This window comes from Meriones unguiculatus, chromosome 19 (assembly GCF_030254825.1).
Source record: "Meriones unguiculatus strain TT.TT164.6M chromosome 19, Bangor_MerUng_6.1, whole genome shotgun sequence".
Classification (NCBI taxonomy): domain Eukaryota; kingdom Metazoa; phylum Chordata; class Mammalia; order Rodentia; family Muridae; genus Meriones; species Meriones unguiculatus.
Genome location: NC_083366.1, coordinates 67,268,084 through 67,292,005, shown reverse-complemented (window position 1 = coordinate 67,292,005; position 23,922 = coordinate 67,268,084). Strand labels below are relative to the sequence as shown.

Below are 23,922 nucleotides of genomic sequence, written 5' to 3'. Positions count from 1 at the left end.
CAGGCCGCAGAACCATTCCAGGCCTCTGTCTCAAAACTCTCTTCTCCGTCAACGTATTGTTTCGGCCGGTCACTGATGATTTAGGGTGGCAGTTAGAGAGTGGAATTTAAGGTGGGGTATGGATGGGAATGTGGCTTAAAATTTCTAGTCAGGTGAGAGGAACTTTCCTCAAAGATAGTCAGGTTTTGAGTTTGCAAACTTGAACCCTGTTATTTCCAAGATTTGCAAGGAGAATAAACACACTAATGTCAAAAGTACCCTTCTCCCCTGCCCATTATCTCCAAAGGCAAATGCTGGCACCTGAACCCCCATGACAAACACAAGCTCAAAAAACTCATGAACACACATTTGCAGTAGCCTAGAGAGGAGATTCAGGAGGCATGCATATACAGTTTCTAAAGTAGTCCTGTTTGGAGAGAGGAAGAAATGGAGACCGTTTGTATAAACTAGGTACTAGGAATCCGTGGGCTCTGGGTCTGCTGGCACACACCTATAATCTCAACATTGGGGAAGAGGCCAGGGGGCAGCGCAAAAAGTTCAAAACCATCCTGGGCCACATCGTGAGCAGCTTCTAAGCTAGCCAGAGCTGGAGAGCAGGAGTCCGTTGAAAGAAAAAGAAGAGGGAGGGGGTGGGGATTAGTTGAGCATCTCTCAGCCATCTCTCAGGCTCTCTCATCTTCGTCCCTTTTCTTGAGGAAAGAACTGCAGTTAACAGCTAAAGCCATGAACACTCTCCAAAGACCAGACAAGTAAGCACCGTGCCTGAACTATTTCTATTAGCAAAGATGTTGGCCACTGTTTTTCCCTATAGCTACAAAGTTACACTAGTTTGGGCTCACAGTAGGAGCGTTATAAATGTTCCAGGAATGCCATCTGTGGATTTCCAACGTTCTCAGGCGGGAGCGTGTGGGATGGGCACCGGGTATACTTTAAAGAGGGGTTAAAAGACAGAAGAAATAAGACTCGGCAAGCTTCCTCTTTAAACAATCGGCTTTAATTACGCCTTGGACTTTTCAGTTTGGGCGATTATAACCCTTGAGGGATCGCCTAATAACAACTCTGCTGACTGCTCCTGTAATTAACTCCTAATTTATTTCAAACGGGGCGGGGGGGGGGGGGAGAAGGAGGGCCCCAGCCTCTCCAGGGAGAACCAATCGGAGGCCAGCGTCCGTGGCGTCAGGAGCAGGGCCGTCGCCAATTGGTTGAGCCGAGTCTCCCACTTCCCCTCCGAAGCCAGGCTGAGCTGCCGGCGCGCCCCTGCCGACTACCCCCCCTCCCCAAAAGTTGGAGTCCTCGCTCGCGAGTTGCCTTCGGAGTCGCGCGCCGACAGCTCCTCGGCGCAGAACGTCATGGCTTCTCCGGCCAAAGGCAGTGACTTGTTTTCGTCGGATGAAGAGGGCCCCGCGGTGTTGGCCGGCCCGGGCCCGGGGCCTGGGGGAGCCGAGGGCAGCGCGGAGGAGCGCAGGGTCAAGGTCTCCAGCCTGCCCTTCAGCGTGGAGGCGCTCATGTCCGACAAGAAGCCGCCCAAGGAGACGCCCGCCGTGCCACCCGACTGCCCCTCGGCTGGCGCGGTGCTGCGGCCGCTGCTGCTGCCCGGACACGGCGTCCGGGACGCACACAGTCCCGGGCCTCTCGTCAAGCCCTTCGAGACCGCCTCGGTCAAGTCGGAAAATTCCGAAGACGGAGCGGCGTGGATACAGGAGCCCGGCAGATACTCCCCGCCACCCAGTGAGTGCGCGCCAGGGACGGAATCCGGGCTGGATCCGCGCGTGGGGTCCCAGAGGGGCTGGGGACGGGTGTTAACACGATGATGCTCTTGACCCCTTGGTACCCCAGTTCAGCGAGCGGTGCACATCCCAGAATCCCTAGCTGCGCGGAACCTACAGTACCTGCGCGCTGGCTGGCATTTGAAAACCAAAGCCCAGTTTTTGCTTTCTGCAGCCTTTAGTCCCCTGCTCCAGATTCTTCAAGTTTGTGTTTCGCTGACCACCGTGGTACCTGCCCGGGAAGTAGGGAGAGTCACTGTTTTGTTTGGTTGCGTCAGGGTCTCTTGTTGCCTGTGCCGGCCTGGAACTCAGGATGGTCTTGAACTCCTCATCCTCCTGCCTCTACCACCCAAGTACTGGAATTACTGGCGTGCACCACTGCGCCCAGCTGGGATCCGTTTTTAATGAGTATCGAAATGTGTTTTACTGATCTTCAGATTCTATAGGCAGCCCTGCGAAGGGAGCCCCACTACAAAGATCAGACAAATGGAAGTTAATCATTGGTTTTCTTCGAACTCTACATTGTCCAAGGCAGATCCTACGGAGGGATGGTGGCAGAGGCTGGTTCGGAAAGGAAGCATCTCCGCGTTCTAGTTCGTTGTTGGCGAGGTTCTGAGTTTTGCGGGAGCTAGTTTGGGCCAGACCCTCATGGGCTCTCCTGGGTTCACAGTGATAATTAACAGCATTCCTTCAGAACTTGAGAATGTACAGTGCGGTGGCCACAAGCTCGCCACGTTTGGCTGCCTGCTAGAACCTCAAAGTACACGCAGAGGCATGCCACCTGTGGCTGCCCCTTCAGACGTGGTGGCTAGTGCTTAGAGAATTGCACTCGCTCGCCCCAGGTCGCCATCCCAGGTCGCCATCCGTGCTTGCGCTGGGCATGGGGATCTGTTGTCCATGCCGTCTCCCTGCCCCTCCATTGAGGGCGATGACCGTGTTGATCTTTTTCACCTGCACCCCACGTCTCCCAGTGAGGCTTGCTGACTTCCTTTCCAGGCTTAGCATCCTTTTGGGGTCCTGGGTCCCTTTTACAGCTTTGTTTAGGTTTGTCTCTTGGCCTTTTGAGGTTTATCTGCTCTACTGCCTTTTTCTTCACCCCCTTACCTACTTTGGGAAAGTTGAGAAAGAGGGAGAGAGCTTGGGGAGGGACTTTCCAAACTAAGCTGGAAGAGAACCTGTCTTCATTTCCACCTTTCCAGCCTTGGGACTAGAGATACGTGGTATTTTGTGAACAAAACGAGACCATATACCCAGGCGTCAGCAGCTGTCCCCTCTGGCAGTCTATCTCCACCCTGTTGGAAATTCTGAAAGGCTGAAAGGGCGCAGAGATTAAGGACTTAAAGAATTTAAACTCAAGTTTGCACAGCGCTTTTCACTACATTATCTTATCTGATCTCCTTTGTGCGGCAGCTGAGAGCCTCTTGTTCACAGGAGAGGCCATTTCTTAGAGTTCAGAGGGATCAGCAGTTTGGGCCCATGGGGGGAAAAACTCTTGGGAACATTTATTTACTCCTCACTCCCCAAATGGGGTTCTGGGCACTCCAAAATGTAGCACTCCCAGCCACCCTAAGGGATAAGTAGTGTTTATCCATTTTATTGACAGTGAAATGGAGGCTCAGAAACATGAAGAGTCTTAACTTGTTTAACAAATTTGGAGTGCCTGTATTCCTAGGCCTGGGGCAATGCCCCACCACACTTCCAGGCTTCCAGCCTTAAATGGAGTGGTGGCCAAAGGTCAGAAATCCTGGCATACTTAGGCCTGGCGGTCTGGTAGGCCTTTCCCCCACCAGCTCTGTAATATCTCCCAGTAGGCTGTTTTCCCTGTCTATCAGGGAAACTAGGGGCTTTCAGAGACTGTTTCATTTGAAAACACAGCTTTTTTTTTTTTTTTTTTTTTTTATGCTTGGGGCCTGGAAGTGTCCACAGGAAGAGCCCCGAGGGTACCAAGGGTTACCAAGCTGGAAGCTGGGGTTGGAGGACCCACCCAGGACCTGGCTTTGTTAAGTAAAAAGCAGGATAAACGTTTTGCCCTGTATATCACATGCTTTCTTTGGCTGGTATAAAATGGGGTGGGGGCAGTCGTCCTCATTTCAACACACATACACACACACATGCACAATTCTAATGGCCTGTGCTTTGTAAGTCTCCATGCCACACCAGGAGTGGCCTAAGCTACCCTGGTTCAAAACTCTCCTGTGGATCCCCGCAGCATGTGAATGCAGTTCGGCCTCTGAAAGGGAGCTTGGGGTGGGCCTGGGAAGGGGAGAATTCCACAGGTCTCCAGCCTCGTGCTTGGCCTGCTTGGGGATTGGCACATGCAGAAGTCAAGGCCTTTGGAAGCCTATCTCATTTCTCTCCGAGATGGCTGTTTTCTGATCACAGAACCCTCCACTTGGTAAAGTTACAGCTAACAGTGTGGCAACCAGGACAGGAGCTGGGTTGGGACTTGTGCTTGTCACTCTCAAGGATGAAGTGTAAATTCTTCTTTGGGCCACCAAAGTAACTAAACAAGAAATGTTACATTCCCCTGTGAATACACAGGAGTTACCACTCTGGCTACATTAGGGAAATTAGGATAACTTGTAAAAGCCAAAAGCAGAAAAATAATTGTTTAGCATTCTATTCTTGTCACTTTACACTCCTCCCATAGCCTCAAGGAAAACAAGACCAAAATTAGTTGCTGCTGTGGAATCACCTTGAGGCCCCATCCTTGTGCTTCCTGTAACAAGAGGCTTTAAACAGAGTCTGGACGCTGTTGGCATGTCTTTATTTTGCTTGTTATTGCCCACTTCTCAATTCCAACAACAAAAATAAATCATTTACACATTTGCCCTAATTCATGGGATGGAGAGAAGAGACTAAGATGCTATCCTTGTGGGCTTGAGGTTCCGAGGCGACGTGATTTCCTTTGACATGTACGTTTATGAGCTGGCTAATTTTCCCTCCATCTTTGTAAAGTTTATATTGCCAAAGCACAGCGCCAAGAAACTTACCCCACATCCAGGTCTGTAAGATGATGTTGGGGCTTTATAATCTGTGCGGTGGATGGAATGACAGCTGTGTGGTTGTCTATTGCTTGGATCTGCCCTTCCATCCATAGATGCTGTTAGGTAACCACAGGCCTTATCTGCATGATGATTCTTCAAATAGGCTGGTGCAACCCAACTTCCCTGGTTCAGAGAGTGGTCCAAGGCTTCCCCAGTAGCTAGTACCCTTTTTTATTTTCCTCCTGATGTGTGGGTCTTATTGAGAACAGGTATGAGTCCAGACCCCCATTTGAAAGACAAAAGATACTAGATTCTGAGGAAGTTTTATTTCTTAGGTAGTTCTCAGCTCCTGTGACTTACAGAGGGTCTTTAGTAGTGGTTTCTATTTCCATTTTCTGCAATGCAATATGTTTTTCATATGAAGAGTTTCATGACCTCATTACTCAAACTGATATAAAAATACAGCAGCTACCATTTAAATGTGGTGGTTTTCCACTATTACTTCGACACACACACACAGGTCTGACAAAGGTACCTTTTTGAAAAATGAAAAAAAGTTTATGTGTTCTCTTAAGAGGGGAGAGAATGCCGCGTTTGCTAATTGATTCCCCTCTCTGTCCTTTAGGACACATGAGCCCCACCACCTGCACCCTGAGGAAACACAAGACCAACCGGAAGCCACGCACACCCTTCACCACGTCCCAGCTTCTAGCCCTGGAGCGCAAGTTCCGCCAGAAACAGTACCTCTCCATTGCTGAGCGGGCCGAGTTCTCCAGCTCGTTGAACCTTACAGAAACACAGGTCAAAATCTGGTTCCAGAACCGAAGGGCTAAGGCGAAAAGACTGCAGGAGGCGGAACTGGAAAAGCTGAAAATGGCCGCCAAACCTATGCTGCCCTCCGGCTTCAGTCTGCCTTTCCCTATCAACTCACCCCTGCAAGCGGCTTCCCTATATGGAGCATCCTACCCCTTCCATAGACCTGTGCTTCCCATCCCGCCTGTTGGACTCTATGCCACACCGGTTGGATACGGCATGTACCATCTATCCTAAGGAAGATCAGATGGACAGACTCCAGGATAGATGTTTGCATAAAAGCATTTCCCTCCCTCTCCAAGAAGGTGGTGCTCAGCCAGCTCCTGAACGAAGACCTTGCCTCACCACCCTAAGCCACAGGCCCACAGGGCCGCTTGATACTGAGTGCATTTGTTATTTAGGTGAGAGGCGCCAAGACCTGTTCTGTTTTCATAATCTTCCAAATGTCCCCTTGTCCTCTCACAAATATTGGCTCTGCTAGTTTTTATGTATAAATATATAATAAAATATAAGACTTTTTATATGCCAGATGTAAAAATTCAAGTTATTTTGAAAGGCAAAGTTTATATGTACATTTATCCACTTTTCTAGATAGCATCTTAAGATATTGTGTTTGCTGCGTTTTCTTAAAGGGAAAGAGATTGTTTGCAGACTTTGCTAGAACTTTTGAGAATGGTGGACTTGCTTGTGGAGGATGTACCAGAAATAGACAAGGTGCATACAGGAAGTAGATTCAGATAGATTCTAACAAGGGGGGGAGGTGTGTAGCATGTTTGCAGTTTACCTGCATAAGGAAAAAATTTGGAGATGCACATTTGATTCTCTTCCCTCCTTTTTTGCATATTATTAAATCTTTTTTTTTTAAGGGTCAATGAAAGGAGGATGAAAATAACCCCGAGAATTACTTCCTAACTCCATCCTAGTTCATTGGAGTGAAAAAGAAAAAAAGGGGGGGGGGTTAGAAGGCAAAACATGTTTGGAAGAACTGATTTCTATGAAATGCTAATTAATTACATCAGTTCTCAGAGACGGTTGGAGGAGGCAAAACCTCCCAAAAATGAGCATCTTGTAACTGTTACCTGTATTTTAAATAGTCTTCAGTCCATAGAATCAGGAATGAAAAAAAGAACATGCTTTCTCTCTGTGTGTACTTAATGTATGTGCTAAACTTACTGGAGAAATTCCTATGTTCTAAGGTGTTGGAGGAGAAGCCATCTTTTTGGCTGGAAATGGTGTCAGACAGCACTGTCAGGGCTCCCTGATTTTCTTTCTTTCTTTTTTTTTTTTTTTAACCTTCCCATCCATCTCTTCTCCCGGCATATTTTTATCCCGTTGAAAGGGTATCTTGTATAATTTTATATATTTTATTGAAGTTATTTCTTATCTCTTACTCTGAACTAAATTAAAATGTTTTATTGCAGTAAACTTTGTCCCAACTCACAATTATTTTAAAAAGCCCTGTAATCTTAGCTGGATTGAGGGTCGGGGAAAACCCAGCCAGCCAGATAAGGGAGGGGAACTGGCACTTTCAATTGCACCATTAACGTAAATCAAAATCAGGTTGTGGCCAGGTTTGGGTGATACAGGAGTCATCTCAAGTCCTGGGATACTTGGAAAAGTCAACTGGCAGTCTGTGCGGCTCAGGAAGGAGCTGTTGAAATCGCCCTTAAAAGTTTATCTAACTGTAGTAAAGACCAGCTTTCAAAAAGTGGTGATGCTGTGCTCCTCAGAATACTACTATCTCGTACATGGTCCTGGGAAAATCTGGAATTCGGGAATTCACAACCACCAAAACAACTTAGAAGTTTTAGAAAAGGGCACAGAGAGAGAGAGAGAGAGCTCTGTGGATTAGGGAGGCCTGAGAGGGTGGAGGGGCAAGGCGGGAGGGTCACTGTTCTGAGTGACTCAAGAGTCCAAAAGAGCCCGTTTTCTCTTTGAAGAGGGTTAACCAGCCCACCTACCCCGGGAACTTAGGTGCCCTCCCTGCACCAACTAAGCTTGGGTTTTGAGGCATAACCATAAAAATAATAATAAAGGTGGGGAGGCTAAGACGGATTTTAAACTCAAGTCCGTGGGAGCCGCTGCTGTCACCTTGGTAACAGATGAGGGGAGAAGTTGGTGTTGTGAGGACTGTAGTGGAGAATTGGGCACTTCAGGGGATTGCCAGTGCGTGGCACTCACTTTGGAGGTGGGCACCGGAAAACCCATGTCTGTGTGAGCCTGGAGCTCACGGTGGTCGGGCTTCTTTATTCGACCCAAGCCCGATCCGGCACCCACTGGAGATGGGACAAGAAGGTCCTGCTGCCTGGTTACCGTCCTCAGTGAGCCGCGGGCGGGTCCCAGAGCCACCAAAACGCGCGCTTCTGCTTCTCGTTGGGCCCTTTCGTCCCTGAAGTCCAAATTCCAGGCCAGAATCTGCCACATTCATTTAAAAGATGCGTTTCCCAAAGGCCAAAGTCCATCCTGGTTTCGTCGTCGTCAGCCGCCAACGGGTCTCTAATTAACTCGTCCTCCGAGCTTCCTTCCCGGCGCCGCATGGAGCAGTAACCTCGGGCGGTGATAGCTGGGGTAGGGATCTGGAGATGTCGGCCTCGGGTTCAGCTTGCCTCTGGGGGTAAGGTATTAAGTCTGGAGTAAGATTCCTAGAACCCGTTCGTTCGTAGTAGGAGGTAAACTGCAATCAGGCTAGCTGGGTACCACGCACATGATCCCAGATCCGACACTCAGAAAGGAAGGCCGCCACGTATTGATCTGGCTCAAAAGGAACCGGGCTCTGCGCTAGGAATGGATGGGCTTCCCCAGCTGGCGTCCAAGGGACAGACCCGAAAGCTGTGCTCTGGGCTGCTTACCGCCCTCCTGTCTGGGATGGGTCTCCCCCTGGTCAGGCCGGAGACCAGACTGGCAACCTGTGAAGGCTACAAGACCTTCTCTTCCCCAGGACCCACCCGCGCAGAGACAACTGGCAAATTCAAGCTCCAGATGCTCCCACGGAGTCTTTGATCACCTCTGCGCCGACTGCCAGTAGCCTGGCATACAAATAAATACACCTGCCCTTCCATACTTCAATGCTTTTCACAAAAGCAAAACAAACAAACAAAAAATACCTTTAAAGATAGGAACCTTTGCTTTTTAAAATAGGGAAGAAGGGACGGGAATTCCCATTTATGGAGCTGAGGAGTCCGGCTTCGGGGAGGAAGGGGATACTTTTCTTGAACCAGTATTCCTTACACGTCCCTTCGGAGACTTGTCTGAGACAAGTCGGTAAAACAGATGCCCAGAGAGGCCGTCCACTGAGGCCACCGAACTTGAAGACCTATGGCGGGCGATGGCTGGGAAATGGCATAGAAAGAGCGCTCAGAAAGCAGGCAGGGGTGTTGGAGGGCCTGCTTTGGAGTTAGGCACCGGCTCCGCGGCCCTCGTTGCTGAGGGGCATCTCTATCCCCTTGGCCCTGGGGGCCCAGCCTGCCCCTCCCCCTCTCGGTCCTGTCTTGGTGATGCGGGGGCAGGGGCTGTAGGAGGTAAGCCGCTGAGGCCTGGCTGAGAGCGGGGAGCTGGCGAAACGTCTGCCTGACCCGACTGAAAAGAGGATGCCGGCCTTTGAGCGCAACCTTGTCTGACCGAATGAAAACTCCCACGGCCATTCTTTGCTATGAAAGCCTCTCATTTGCCACGGGTTGGAGAGGCCATTGCCCCACCCCCATTCCTTTTCCACTGAGGGGCTGGAAATAAGCATAAACCTCATTTATAAAGGAACCCACGTCACACACACACACACCCTCCCCAAAATCACAGGGCCTGGTTGGTGAAGTCGATTGTGCCCGCTTCCCCTTTCATGTAAGAACAACAAAAAAATCTGAGATTGGTGATGCTACAGGCCGCTTTAATGAAATAAAGTAGTCACAGCAAGGAGGAAAAGCCTCCTGTCCACCCCCGGGCCCCCATTCCCGCCCCTCACCCCACACCCCCTCTCCCCTCCACCCTCCCAGAACAAAATGAGCAGCAGTAAAACGACTGTCTGCAATAGCCCGCTTCAAAGCGGGGCGGAGGACTCGCCGCAGACTCCTGAATGCTGCCCTGATAAGGCCCTAATAGCCAAATCCAAACTCCACACACCTCTGACTTTCCAACCTCTTCCAACCTCGCCGCATTTGTTGATGAAAACACTTTGATGTCCTGAGTCCTCCAAACAATTATTATTATAATTTTAAACAACCTGGTATTTTCCATTACTAACGGCCCAAGCTTTGAAGTTACACCTCATAATTTCCTAAATTAAATAAATCATTTTAAGTTTGCACTGGGAGGCTTTTAATAGCAGAGAAAGGAATATCATTATCTTATTGAGACCCAATTGTGGCGGCTCCAGCCTGGCTGTAGCTAGGGGCAAGGCAGACTCCGTCTAACAGCCATACTTTATTAACCTCCCATAACTCTTGAAAGAACAGTTTTATACTTTCTTTGATTTCCCCCCTCCCTCTCTTATTTTAAAGCTGTCCCAACCTTTAATTAGTGCTTAATATGAAAAGCATTATTTTTTTAATGCTATATAATTTACCAGCGGCAACAGGCCAACTTAACAATTGTTTATTAGACTTGGTTTTTCACACAAGGCAAAGAATGCCGCTCCAAACCCAACTTTTCATGGGTGGTTGCACTAATTAATACAGTGTCTGACGCTCCTAAGGCTTTTTTTTTTTTTAATATTGAAGCATATGAGGGGGAGGGGGGATTTTCAGAGTTCAGCTCCTATACACATTCTCTGATTTCTTTCATGCTGTTTTGTCCTGTCTGTGAAGTTAACACAGACAGAAAACTGTTCCCTGGCTCCCCTGACACTGAGATCCCAGCAACAGCGAGGGAGCCATGGACACCTCTGCTTGTGATTTATGACTTTTGGGGCCAGGCTTGGGGGCTCAGGGGGGTCCGTTGCTCATGCCGGGCTTAGGGTGGGGTAGCCCCTCATCCAGCCTGCAAGGGTGCAGAGCTGGTCTGGGCAAGCCAAACGCCGGGCGCCCAAACACTGGAGAGTGCTTGACGTTGGGCATAGAATTTGTTGGGCTGAGGCAGTAAAGGGGTGGGGTGAAGCGCAAGCGAGCCCCAGGCCTGTGGCTCTGCTGATCTGTGGCTTCTATCTCCGTCCCTATTCTTTTGTCTTACTTCCCTTTCACATCTTCTGTTCCTCGCCCTCCCCCCCCCCCCGCCCCGCTTTCCCTCCTCGTTCTGTTCTTCCTGTTTTATAATATTCTCCTCCTCTACTCTTCATGCCCATCCCACTTCATGTCCCGGTAATTTCTCCTGCCTCCGATTTGTTTTTAATGCGCTCATCCTGGTAACTTCTCCCTCCCACTCTTCCCTCCCCTTCTCGCAATCTCCCACACACCCCGTTTTCTAAATTAGCCCCATCCCCACCTACTCCTCTTTCCCTTTTCTTGCTTCCAGCCGCTCGTAGCTGGCGGGTGTCGCGCGGTCCGGAGCGGCTCGGCGCCGGCCACGGACACCTTCTCCCGGGCTGCGCCTGGTTAGCTAGCCTCGGACCGACCCGGGCACGGGAAGGGGCCACGACTCCGGGCCAGCCCCTCCCGCAGCCAGCCGCCCGTTTGAAGTCGCGAGCCCGGCAGGAATGCAGCCGGGTTATCAATCACCCAGCTGGATCCCGAAGGTCTCAGCCTAATCACATTTAATTGCTCGTGGAGGCCCATTCTCGCCCCCGGCTCGCCGCCGCGCTCAATTACTCCCCAAATACCTGCCATCAATAAACGTGCACTGACACCGGGCCCGGCCCGCTCCGCTAACCCAAGAGATTCCAGCCGACCAGGTAACCGGGACCCCGCCCCAACCCCGTCCTTAAAACTTACACTTCAGATTCCGATGGAACAGGCCACGCAGAAGACACGCCCCCCCCCCCCCCCCGGCTCCCCGCCCTTGGTTGAGCACTTCCCAACGGGGTGGGCATTGATGCTCCCAGACTTACACCCATCTTCTCCTCTACGGGAATCAGGCTTACGTCGGGCGTTATGTGATCTAGACAACCCAGGGGTGAAGCCCTGCCACCCCGCCACGCCACGGCGGCTGGAGGAACGCACGAAACAACAGCGCCTCCCAGAGGCGGGCGCCTCGCCTCCGCCTACCCCGCAGCGGTGCGCTGGCCAGGGAGCATCGCCAGCGTTCAGGTGCACGCCCGCAGTCTTTTTTAAGGTCAGTCCCCAGGGAGGCACGAACTGAGCTAGCCCCAAACTAACGCTTTTCGTTCCCTGCCTAACGTTAGGGAACGCGTAAGCTGCTGTCCTTTCCCCTCCAGCCCCCTCCCTGTCAAGCTCACAGAAATCATGGTCTGCTCTCTCCCTCTCCCTGCCCCCTCACTGCAGAAAAGCAGTGATGGCACAGAGAGGTGACACAGCCCAAATCACACTGCTGGTGAGCTCAGAGCCCAGAAATCCAGTCAGCTCAAGACCTGCCCAGCTATTTGCATGCCATCACCCTCCTGCTGAGAATCTTCCTGAGCATCCTGCCTTTTATGTGGTTGGCTGCTCACAGGGAGGTGATAATTAAGTATCTACTCAAGGCCTGGCAGTTCTGTCAAAGCCAGCCTTGATTTTCTTTATTCCACCCTTCCCGCTGTTGTTTGAAGTTGGTTAGTAGCCAACTGGCTGAAGATGATCTTGAACTCTTGCTCCTCCTGCCTCAGGGGTGCGATACAGCCTTTAGCTTCAGTGTGCTTACACACACACACACACACACACACACACACACACGCACGCACGCACGCACGCACGCACGCACGCACGCACCGAAGCCTGAGTACAAATTTTGGTCTCTAAAATGTCCTATGCTCAATGTAAAATATCACATGGACACTAAATACAGATTTCAGAAGGCTGAGTCAGCAGAGCTGAGGTGGACAGCTGCAGGAAGTTAAGTCTTAGCTGGCTTGAGTTGTATTTGGTTTGTTCATCTGTTCAATCATTATTTCTCCTCCCCCCCCCCACAAGTATACAGGTTTCTGTATTGCTGGGCATGACAGAGAGAGAGGGAAGAGAGAGGGGAGAGAAAGAGAGAGAGAGGAGAGACACAGAGAGAGGGGGGAGAGAAAGGGTGGGAGGGAGAGGGAGGAAAAGAGAAAGGGGGAGAGGAGAGGGAGAGAGTGCTATTTGGGCAAAGCTTTGCTCATTTTTATTTCAATGCTGAAATTACTGCCGACTTTGTAAGGAAATTCTGTATGTCTGCAAGGTGCCTCCTAGGTCGCCTCTCAGAAAGTCGCCTGAAAGGAGGCGCTGATAGACGGGGCTCTTATTGAGGTTAAATTGGCCACTTAGAAAGAGCCCAAAGGCTGCTGCACATAGCCTGGCTGCTCTGGGTGGTTGGATTTCTCTTTGTTTAGTTAGCAATGAGAGCAGAGAGGAGCAAAAGAGACAATGTGGGAAATCCCAAGGGTGAGTGAGGGGAATATGATCTTGGACTTGAAAATTCCAGGAAGGCAACTATGTAGGGTTGATGGGTGTGGGCTGGGGACAGGGCAGTGTGCTTGTCCTCACTGCCCCTGACCCCCAGGCCCTGAGCCTCCTTTCCATTATCTAGTCTGTGCAGGTCCAGGGCAGTGCCAGGTGAATGAGGGTTATTAATGCCTTTCCTGGCTACCAGTCAGCCACAGCCCACTTTGATGAAAAGGTAAATTTCTTCTTTCATGTTTGTGGTTGCCTAGCCAGTAAGTAGCAGGGGGCACCAGTGGCATCAGGTCCCAGAAGGACAGATTCCACTAGAGTTACACACAAGCGATTTGTAAAGCTTGGGACAAATAAAAGCCAAGTCAGACCTAAGACACCTTTCTGGGGAGCAACAGTGCACACACTTCCTTCATACACAACCCCTTGCCTATATCTGGGTCAAGAAAGTAACACCTTAATGTTTTTAGAAGAACACGAATGTGATAAGTCTTTGAAGGACAGAATTACTGTATATGGCTCTGTCTGTCTGAAGGTCAGTCTATCTGATTACCCAGTCAGCAGTCATCTGTGTGTCTGTGTGCTGGTGAGTGGATACAGGCCGCCCTGCACATGCTGAAATCTTGTTCTACCGCTGTGCTACAGGCTGGCGGTATATAAACCTTCCTTTTCTTTTTTTCAAAAAGATCTATTTATTGTGCGTACATGCTCGGCCTGCATGTACACCTTTGCTCATTTTTATTTCAATGCTGCCGACTTTGTAGGGAAATTCTCTATGTCTGCAAGGTGCCTCCTAGGTCGCCTCTCAGAAAGTCGCCTGAAAGGAGGCGCTGATAGACGGGGCTCTTATTGAGGTTAAATTGGCCACTTAGAAAGAGCCCAAAGGCTGCTGCATATGCTGCATGCCAGAAGAGGACATTAGATTGCATTATAAATGGTTATGAGCCACTGTGTAGTTGCTGGGAATTGAACTCGGGACCTTTGGAAAAGCACACAGTGCTCTTAAACTCTGAGCCATCTCTCCAGCCCCAACCTTCCTTTTTTAAAGTCAGCAGCAATTTGTTCTGGGTCTCAACAAACACTAGTGATCCTAAACCTCTGATCCCCCTAGAGTGTCCTGAAATTCCCCAATCAAAATTAAATTCACTACAGCTAAGAAGAGAAATATGCATTGTTCATCCTCTCTGATAGTAATTGGGTTAAATTACTTAATTGGCTTAAATCGGTAATTTCACTTTTATCCACATAACAACATATCATCCCCATATCATAGATATGGAAACTGAGCACCAAGGAGATGGTGTTTTGTGGCCGCAGTCTCACAGCTGAATGGCAGATGGAGAACAAACTCAAGAGGAGCCAGCTCTTAAGGCAGCTCAGTGGCAGAGCACCTGCCCACCTGCTCATATTCCACAAGTTTGTGTGTGTGCGTGCGCGTGTGCATATGTACACATTTTCATGCCTTGAATGAAACCCTCTTTAGTTATCTAGGTGGATGCAGAGAATGTTCTTGGAGTTGTTTTCAGAGTGTGAGTCACGGAGTGGTGAGTTAATTTGTTTACAGAACACAAGAGTGGAGTCCTGACTCTGGCCAGTGTGAGCTAGCTCAGGAAGAAGCGAACCTACAGAAATAATTCTCTTGTCCCTTCCTTTCGTTTCCTTCTCCCTGTCCTTTTTTTGTTTGCTTGCTTGTTGTGTTGTTGTAGTTTGTTTTTTGGTTTTGGTTTGTTTTCCCTAGGCTCTAAGTATACACCTAGGCTAGCCTTGAATCTCTGGGTTCAAGCCAACTTCCTCAATTTCTATCCCATGAAGCTTGAAAGTGTCCCACTCCCTTTTCTTCCTTTGGTTTTTTGAGACAGGGTTTCTCTGTGTAGCCTTGGCTGTCCTGGAACTCACTCTGTAGACCAGTCTGGTCACAGAGATCCACCGCCTCTGCCTCCGCCTCCCCGAGTGCTGGGATTACAGGAATGTGCACAAGCATGTGCCGCCACCTCTAAGGCCATCTGACTGCGTCCAATCTCCTCTCATCTTGGAAACTAAGCAGGGCCGGGCCTAGTTAGTGCTTGGGTGGGAAAAGCGTCTGTTTAGTTAAAGCCTTGCTTTCTCCTCTGTTGGCTGGCACTTTACAGTCTGCTTCGGTAGCTCTCAGTGGAGGGCTCAGAAGTATGAAGGCTTTCTTCCCTCTCTCTACCTTCTCTTGTTTCTCACTCTCTGCCTTCCTGAGACTGTTCATTGGGCCCAGGAGTAAATTTATTCTCTTGCAGAAATCAGCTGGGAAGACAGAAGCACAATTTCAGAATAAAAGAGGTCATTTCTATTGTTCTCAACTGTGCTCAGCTCTAAGTCTCTCTAGGGAGTGACAGGACTGTATCTTTATTATTATTATTATTATTATTATTATTTTATCAGTTACATTTTATTAACTCTGTATCCCAGCCGTGTCCCGATCCCTCATTCCCTCCCAGTCCCTCCCTCCCTCCCTCATCTCCACCGTGCCCCTTTCCAAGTCCACTGATAGGGGGGACCTCCTCCCCATTCATCTGATCCTGTTTTATCAGGTATCTTCAGGACTGGCTGCAAAGCCCTCCTCTGTGGCCTAACAGGACTGCTCCTCCCTTCAGGGGTGGGGAGACCAAAGAGCCAGTCATTGAGTTCCTGTTAGAAATAGTCCTTGTTCCCCTCACTTTGGAAAACCAATTGGTTACTGAGCTACCACAGGCTACATCTGAGTGGAGGTTCTAGGTTATATCCATACATGGTCCTTGGTTGAATGTCAGTCTCAGAAGAGACCCTGTGCCCAGATATATTTGGTCCTTGTGGAGCTCCTATCCTCTCCCCATCAGACTAACTCCCCTTCTTTCTTATGATTCCCTGTACTCTGCCAAAGATTTGGTCATGAGTCTTTGCTTTGAAAACACTGCTAGTTAGAGTCTTTCAGATGCGCTCAGTAGACTCCTGTCATACGTTCAATGCACATCCCATCTGTCTTTCTAAATGAGGATTGATCATCTTACCTTATGTCCGCTCAATTGATTATCTTTTTTAGGTGTATAGATTTCATTATGTTTATCATATCTTATAGGTCTATATAAGTGAGTATATCCCATGTTTGGACAGGACTGTATCTTTTGAGGCCATGACAACACAGGTCACAGGGTAAAGATCTTGAGGATGGCAAACCTTGTGAAGTATAACTTCCTCCTGTAGGTCATGGTAAAAACAAAACCTCAGATTTCCACATCACATACATATTAGTAATTCGTAGATTCTGAAAGTCGCCCCCAAAGGCCGATAGTCCCCTTACACTTATCAGAGCCCAGCGCTCAAACCCCAGGGGCAGAATGAGAGCTCTTGTTACGAAGCCTTCATCACTTCAAAACTATATAACAGGCTATTTGCCGGGAGGTTATGAAACATGATCGTACATTAAAACTAAGTAACTCGTGTAAAATAAGTGGACAAAGAGTGCTCTGTTAGCTGAGGCTCTGCTTGGAACGCTTCCACTGATTTATTTGGGTGCCTAGTGTTTTCAGAAGCCAGGTAATGCTGTGGACTGTGAATCTATGGCAGCATGTGGACTGCTTCTGCAAAGCTTTATCCAAGATGTCTCAGGACTGACCATAAGGCCTGTCACCTGTGCTGTTTCTGCCAGCTGGGTAGCTTGTGTGCAAAGACAGGACAGCATGGAGGGGTTGGGACTGGAGGGAGCAAGGCACTCAGAAGAGTGGAACCTTCAAGCTACAAATAAAACTCTGCATGCTATGGAACACGCTTGTCAGTTCAGCCTTTGGAAAGCAGCATGGCTGTGAGTTTGAGGCCAGCCTGGGCTATATAACAAGTCTAAAAAAAAATCAATAACAGGCTTATTTTTTTAAAAGGGGTTTGGAGCTAAGCCACCATAGCTGTGAGAGGGTGGAAGACGGGTTGATGTAATATTCATTTGGACATTTGCAGCTAATTCGGTAGATGATGGCTAAGTAGTTACTATGACTGATAGCACATACACCCAGTGATTCACACACTACCCAGATAAAGCGGGCTGACGAGACAAGATCGGAAAAGCGTCAGTTCTTTTATATTCAAGTTTAGGGGAATGCTATAGAAATGTGGCCGCTACCATTCGCCTTTCGTGTAGAGCCCAGTTCCTTCCCTCATGAACATTTCCCCCCTTTCTTTTTTCTTGTTCCCTCCCCTCCTTCCTCCCTTCTCTTCTTCCTGTCTCTCAATTGTCATAAAATACAGGTATCAGAAAACTTATAATTTCTACCTCTGTTTAAATGTGCGGTTCAGTGGCACTAGCTACCTTCCCAGTGTTGTGTAATCTTCATCACCATCTTCTCTATCATCAACTAATTTATTTCTTTATTTGATGCTCAAGCCTCATGTGTGCCTGGCCAAGCAGGCCAGTGCTTTACCTCTTGTGCCATATCTCCAGCCCTCCATGTTTGTTTTTTAAATCTTTCAAGCTCATATTCAGTAAACAAAAGCTATTTCTTCCCTGCAGGCCATGATGACCATTTCTGCTGTCTCTATGAATTCGACTGTGATAGGCGTGTCACATAAGCAGAATCATTCAGCATTTCACCTTCAGTGTGTGGCTTATTTTAATTAATACAGTGTGTTCAAAGTTCATTCACATGTAGGCTGTGTCTAGATTTCCTTCCTTTTTATGGTTGCAGGATATCTCATTGCATTTGTAGAGACATGTTCAAAGTTATATCCTAGGGTCGTCAGCATGAGGTTTAAAACTCACTATGCACTGAGGCTTTCTCCAGGTCAAGCATCATGACTGTTACTTATTAAATATTATCTAATTGTACTTTCAGAGCAGTCCCCAAAGGTAAGTTCTGTTATCATCCACATGGTATGGATGAGGAGATGAGATGTGTGTGTGTATAATAACACATTATTCAAGTCATGATATAGCTTAGGATTATAACATGGAAAAAAAAACTCCAAGTTTCTTAGTATTTTCAAATTCCTGGCATGTTCCTCTTTGAGATTCAGGGCCAGTAAGTCAGCATTCCCAGGAATCTCCTGAGTTTTAAGTGTTTTAAACATAGGTCTAACAGCCTGCATGCTGGAGAATCTGAATGGCTAAGTTTCTTGATTGGAGACTCCAATGCACTAAATTTACCAGGACTCATGAAGAACTAGAGCCAACAGGAATAGTCAATAAAACCTATAACTCAAGCCCATGTCTCCCAGTACGGTGACAGCCTCTCGTGGAATCACAGGTGGACATAGCCCGCTTGAGGACTTATTCTGCATTGAAAATGAGCCCTGGGCTGGAGAGATGGCTCACTGGCTAGCCTTTCCCAGGCTGCCGAGGATGGCGGAGGGGCAGGTTCTAGTGCTGGATGGCCGAGGCCATCTCCTCGGCCGCCTGGCGGCCATTGTGGCCAAGCAGGTACTCCTGGGCCGGAAGGTGGTGGTTGTACGCTGTGAGGGCATCAACATTTCTGGAAACTTCTACAGAAACAAGTTAAAGTATTTGGCCTTTCTCAGGAAGCGGAAGAACACCAACCCCTCTCGTGGCCCCTATTACTTCAGAGCCCTGAGCTGCATTTTTTGTCACATTGTGAGAGGCATGCTGCCCCACAAGACCAAGAGAGGCCAGGCTGCCCTGGAATGCCTCAAAGTGTTGGATGGAAGCCCTCTACCTTATGACAAGAAAAAGCGGATGGTGGTCCCTGCTGCCCTCAAGGTTGTGAGGCTGAGGCATACCAGAAAGTTTGCTTACCTGGGGCGCCTGGCTCATGAGGTCGGGTGGAAGTACCAGGCGGTGACAGCCACTCTTGAGAAGCAGAAGGAAAAGGCCAAGATCCACTATCAGAAGAAGAAGCAGCTTTTGAGGTTTCGGAAACAAGCAAAGAAGAATGTAGAGAAGAAAATCAGCAAGTTCACAGAGGTCCTCAAGACTCCTGGTGTGAGACCAATGAAGACTGTGCCTAAAAAAAAAAAAAAAAAAAAAAAGAGCACTGGTCTTCTTCCGGAGGCCCTAGGTTCAATTCCCAGCACCCACTTGGCAGCTCACAACTGTCTGCAACTGCAGTTCCAGGGGATCCAACACCCTCACACACATACATATGTACAGGCAAGACACCAAGGCATATAAAATAAATAAAGGGAAATAAATAATTAAAAAGAAAGGAAGCAGGCCCTGAGAGTGCCCAGCATGCTTACCCTGAGTGTGCTCTTCAGTAAACGTTCCATTGTTTGGTTCTAATCTACCCTTTCTTGTTCTCCTTCCTGAAGACCAAGATCCACTATCGGAAGAAGAAGCAGCTTTTGAGGCTGTGGAAACAAGCAGAGAAGAATGTGGAGAAGAAAATCAGCAAGTTCACGAGGTCCTCAAGACTGTTGTGTGCTGTGCCCACACAACAAGCACTTGGCTTTTGTGGCTTCAGGAGACAACAGTAAGGCAGGGAACAGCAGGTGCTTCGTGATGCTTGGCTTGGAGAGAAGGCCCTGACTGCTTGGTGAGTTTTATGCCTGTTGGGACTCATCTTTGGAACAGATGTACAAAGCTCTCAAGTGGGTAGCTTTGGGGCCTGGTGGAACATGACTGCAGGACAGGATGACGCCGAAGACCAAGAACTGACCTTGTTTTCCCTGGTGCCTGGAATGGGAGGCAGACTGAGAAACGTTAGGGCACTGGAGCATGGCCAGGCACTGCCTCCAGCCACCTTGCTTTGTCAAGACCAGCTGAGATAGGTGGTAGTTCTAGTAATTTGTACAGTACAGGTTAGTGTCTCTGGTTGTTGACCCTTCTTCAGTCTACCATAGAACCAGACATATGCTGCATGGGTAGAAGGAAATATAATGATATGTTTTTAAAATAGAAATTTATTTCTCACATTTCTGAAGGTGTACAAATGCGTCACTGGCTTGTTTCGGGAGAGAGGCTGCCCTCTGCTTCCAAGAGACCCCTTGTTGCTACGTCCATTGTGGGGAGTGTGTGTCCTCAAATGGCAGGAGGGAGGGGAGGGCAAAGGGGCTGAACTCCATCTCTCAAGACCCTTTATTAAGGTGCTAATCCCATCCATGAGGGAGAAGGTGCTAATCTCATCCATGACCGTAGAGCCCTGAGGCCTAATCGCTGTCAAAAGGCTCCACCTTCTAATCCTGTTGTAATGGGGATTAAGTTTCAACACGAATCTTGGAGAAGACACAGACATTCAAACCATAGCCAGCCCCAAATAAACATGGCATGAGTTAAGATTCTATGTCTCTCCCCTCAGTGCTGGTCTTAAATCCCTTCTTTTGGCCTATGACATGGTGTCTGATGGCAATCTGAACGGATGGAAATGAGGGAGCGTGTGCCAGCGGGGATCATAGAAACAGAAATGCCTGCATCAGGAATCCCAGAGCCCAAAGCCCTTTACAACCTCTGAAAGACAGAGTGCTCCCATCCTGGAGACTTCCACCCCGGGTCGTGGCTTGAAGAATCTGTCTCATGAAAGCTGCTTCCAACAAGCATTTAAAATCATCCATCCAAAAAGATAACTAAATCGTGGCCATTCATTGCTCTGAAGCCATCACACTGCAATGAAAACATGTATTTAACTGGGGAAACACTGGAGGCTCACTCTCCCTGGCCTCGGCTCCTTTTCTTCTCTCTTCCATTGAGGGCTCAAAATGTTATGATTCATTTCAGCCCTGCCCAGCACAGCGGTGAGTTACAGACCCCAGCGTTCTGAGCCTAAGGGGTCCCGGGTGAGATCAGCCCCCCAGCCCATCCCAGCATTCTCTCTGCAGCCAGCTCTGTTTGTTCTTTGACTCTTTTGATCATTGCTATAACAGTAGCCAAGCAGAGGAAATTAAGCTTTTGTATTTTCGGCTAATCCATGACCCTGGATAATTTGTAAGAGACATCTATGCGCAGTTAAAAATAAGCCTCCAACTGCTTGGTAGGGGTGGGGGTGGGGTTGGGGGATCATAGAATGGCAGCACTGAAAGGGAGGACGTCAAAGCATCTCCTTTGGGAAAATCTGTTTAGTTCAACTCTCCATTTTAATAGAGAAACTGAGGCGCAGATAAGGGGAGGAATTTGCTTATGGCCATGTATGAAGTCTGTGACTGTAGAAAGATTTAAATGTGGGATTTCAGGTCTCTGTGGGGATGATGGAAGGTCTCTGGGCAACTGGGCTCTACGGTGCCAGGCACATGTTCCATCTGATGGACTGAGCCTCCAGCTAAATGCCTCGGTTTCTCTTCTGTGCTTTTGATAGAGCAGTTAAGAGCCTAACAGAGGGATGGAGGATTTGAGCTCTGAGATCCAAAAGCATGTCTTTGCTGTGCCTTGGCCTCCTGGTGGAGTGGTGGATCTGTCAGGGCCCACGTGAGCACTGAGGGACCTGACTGTGGCAAGGTTTGATGGTGTTCGGTCCACATGGAATAGGCAATCTTCTTATCTTTTTGCTCCCCCATCTTTTCTGTTTGAGAGTGACTAGAAAGTTCCGTGCTCATAGATGCCAGTGCCCGTGTTTTCCTTTTGGCTTCCTGTGCTAGGCTGGAATATCCCCATGGAAAGACACCAAATAATGAAGTTCAGAGCCACTGGGATGTGGAAACAGACCCTGCCAAGGAAACCCATGCCACCATAGGAACTGTCACTCATGGCCACCATAGGACTGCCACTCACAGTCTGGAAATTTCTTCACAGGCAAAATGAGGGCAAGATTCTTTTTCGCTCAGCTGCCTATAAATGTCTCATACTTTTTGTCAAAGAAACTCCCCCCAGCAATGTGGCAGACTGACTCAGATGAGAAAAGGAAACACAAGCACAAAGGAAATGGGGAAGCAAACGCACGAATGGTTTGTCATCCTTGCATCTAAAACCTGAGCATGAGCAGTGAGACATTCCCACCCCCACCCCCCCACAATGAGGAAGCTGACCAGTGAAGGGAGCACTCAAGGGGCCATGGGTTGCCTGCATGCCTGGTGTGTAGTAAGTGATGGAGCGGATCTGAGATGGAGCACGGGTCCAGAGGCTCCGCCGGATGCCACACTTCCCTGACAGATCTCGCTCACAAAAACCCAAGCATAAGCTTGCAACACAGCGAACAAGCTTCTCACCCCAAAATGCTGGAGTTTGCAACGTTCTAGGGGGATGATACAGCTCGTGAAGAAAGTGAGTATACCATTAGAATGCCGTGGGGCAAGAGAAATGAGAAAGGAAGGAAGGATGAAGGCTCCAGTTGCAGCTGCAGGAGAACGGTGCATGTGTTCACCACTTTACCACTGAGAACCGTTTGCGGGAAGTGATTCCGGTGCCGGTTAAAGTTGTGCACCCTGCAGTGTGTGGCTCGGGAGCAGCAGCATTGAGGCTACTCGGGAAAACATTATAAAGTTAAAATATCTAGTTTTGCGAGGGAAGAACATAAGGAGCACTAATTATATCAAAGAGTCGCGCTGGGCATGGTGAGGGACACCTGTAATCCCAGCCACTCAGGAGGGAGAGGGAGGCAGATCTCTGTGAGCTTGAGCCCAGTCCAAGACAGCCAGGGCTACACAGAGAAACCCTGTCTTGAAAACACATACACACACACACACACACACACACACACACACACACAAGTCACATGCTGAGGAAAAGGAGGGTTATGGGATCCTGTGCTCTTTCCTGCTCTACCTTTTTTACTCTAAAGGGCAAAGGTGAGGGTCACAGAGAACACGTGTTCTATTTCTGAGAAGAGCATTGCAGCCTCAGCCAGACAACATCCACATCCACTCAGACCTTAGAGACAGAAGAGAAGTGTCTCATGCAGCTGCAGCCCCAGCCATGTCCCCACACAGGCTCGCTGAGCACGTCATGATTCTTGGGGTCACTCACAGGGCTTCTGGCTCTACCCCACTTCTAAGGCCTTGAAATTTCCTTCGTGAGTATTGTCAACATACTAAGGAAATACTGTTTCTCCCCTCTCATAGTGTGAGTCCTGGGGATGGAACTTGGAATTTAATAGGAAGTACCTAAACTTATTTCTGCAATAGAAGAACTTAAAAATTAGAATGAAATGAAAGGCTCTTTGCAGACAGAGCTACAGGTTCAGTATTCAATTTTTAACGTTTTTTTTTTTTTTTTTTTTCCTCAGCTCCAATGACAAAATGTTCTTCAAAATCCCAAACAGGGCCAACGCCCTTGATGCCCAGCATCCAAGCATTGCTGTGGCATTTTCATTGTCACCTTTCCAAACAAAACCATTAAGGATGGCGGGAAACTTAGGCCACTTATTGGGTGTCCTGGTCTGTCCTGTGTCCTTACAATAAATATGAGTTCTTCTGTGTTTGAAGTTGTCCTGGGCAGAAACCAGCTTTCTGGGGCTTCGTCTCTGGGCTCAAGGCAAATCTTGGTCTCTTTAAAAATATGGAATTGAGGGGCTGGAGAGGTGGCTCAGAGGTTAAGGACACTCGCTGCTCTTCCAAAGGTCCTGAGTTCAATTTCCAGCAACCACATGGTGGCTCATAACCATCTATAGTGAGATCTGGTGCCCTCTTCTGGTGTGCAGGCACACATGAAGACAGAATGCTGCATAAATAAAAAATGAAAATAAATTTAAAAAAAATATGGAACTGAGTTTGAAGGTGCTGAAGAGAAGCTAGACAATAAAGTGGAATGAGTAAGAAGAGTTCAAATCCAAAGAAAATTTCCATTCACAAATTCAGATCAGAGCAATTCCTGTGACTTATTCTCTCAAAGATCCATCTCCAGGACCCTTCACTAGTGTTTATTTTGTTTTGGTTTTGAGGCTTTTCTTTTCTTAATCTGTTCCTGCTCATGGCTTAGCTCTCCCCCCACCGCCTGTAAAGCTGGCTCCAGGGCCGCTGCCCCAGCTAAGCTCATGATCTCACGCAGCCTCACCATGAAGTAAAGGCTCTAGCCTTTACTCTAGTGCTCTTACAACCAAGATAAAA

At 48.5% G+C, this 23,922-nt stretch overlaps 2 protein-coding genes and 1 long non-coding RNA gene across 3 annotated transcripts; all 3 read left to right on the top strand.

Moving 5' to 3' along the window:
• The first annotated feature begins 1,263 nt into the window (after positions 1–1,263).
• Msx2 (msh homeobox 2) lies at positions 1,264–6,901 on the top strand. Its single transcript, XM_021657399.2, has 2 exons — positions 1,264–1,728; positions 5,379–6,901. Exons 1-2 carry the CDS (start codon positions 1,350–1,352, stop codon positions 5,801–5,803), a joined length of 804 nt encoding a protein of 267 aa, XP_021513074.1. The 5' UTR covers positions 1,264–1,349; the 3' UTR covers positions 5,804–6,901.
• Positions 6,902–10,935: 4,034 nt separating this feature from the next.
• On the top strand, positions 10,936–20,885 carry LOC132649184 (uncharacterized). The gene is made up of 3 exons (XR_009587628.1): positions 10,936–11,381; positions 11,565–11,761; positions 19,264–20,885. It is a non-coding gene; the product is annotated as an uncharacterized LOC132649184 (long non-coding RNA).
• LOC110561113 (large ribosomal subunit protein uL13-like) lies at positions 18,304–19,212 on the top strand. Its single transcript, XM_060372988.1, has 2 exons — positions 18,304–18,952; positions 19,198–19,212. The coding sequence occupies exons 1-2, from the start codon at positions 18,338–18,340 to the stop codon at positions 19,210–19,212; spliced, it is 630 nt and encodes a 209-aa protein (XP_060228971.1). The 5' UTR covers positions 18,304–18,337.
• Positions 20,886–23,922: the final 3,037 nt, after the last annotated feature.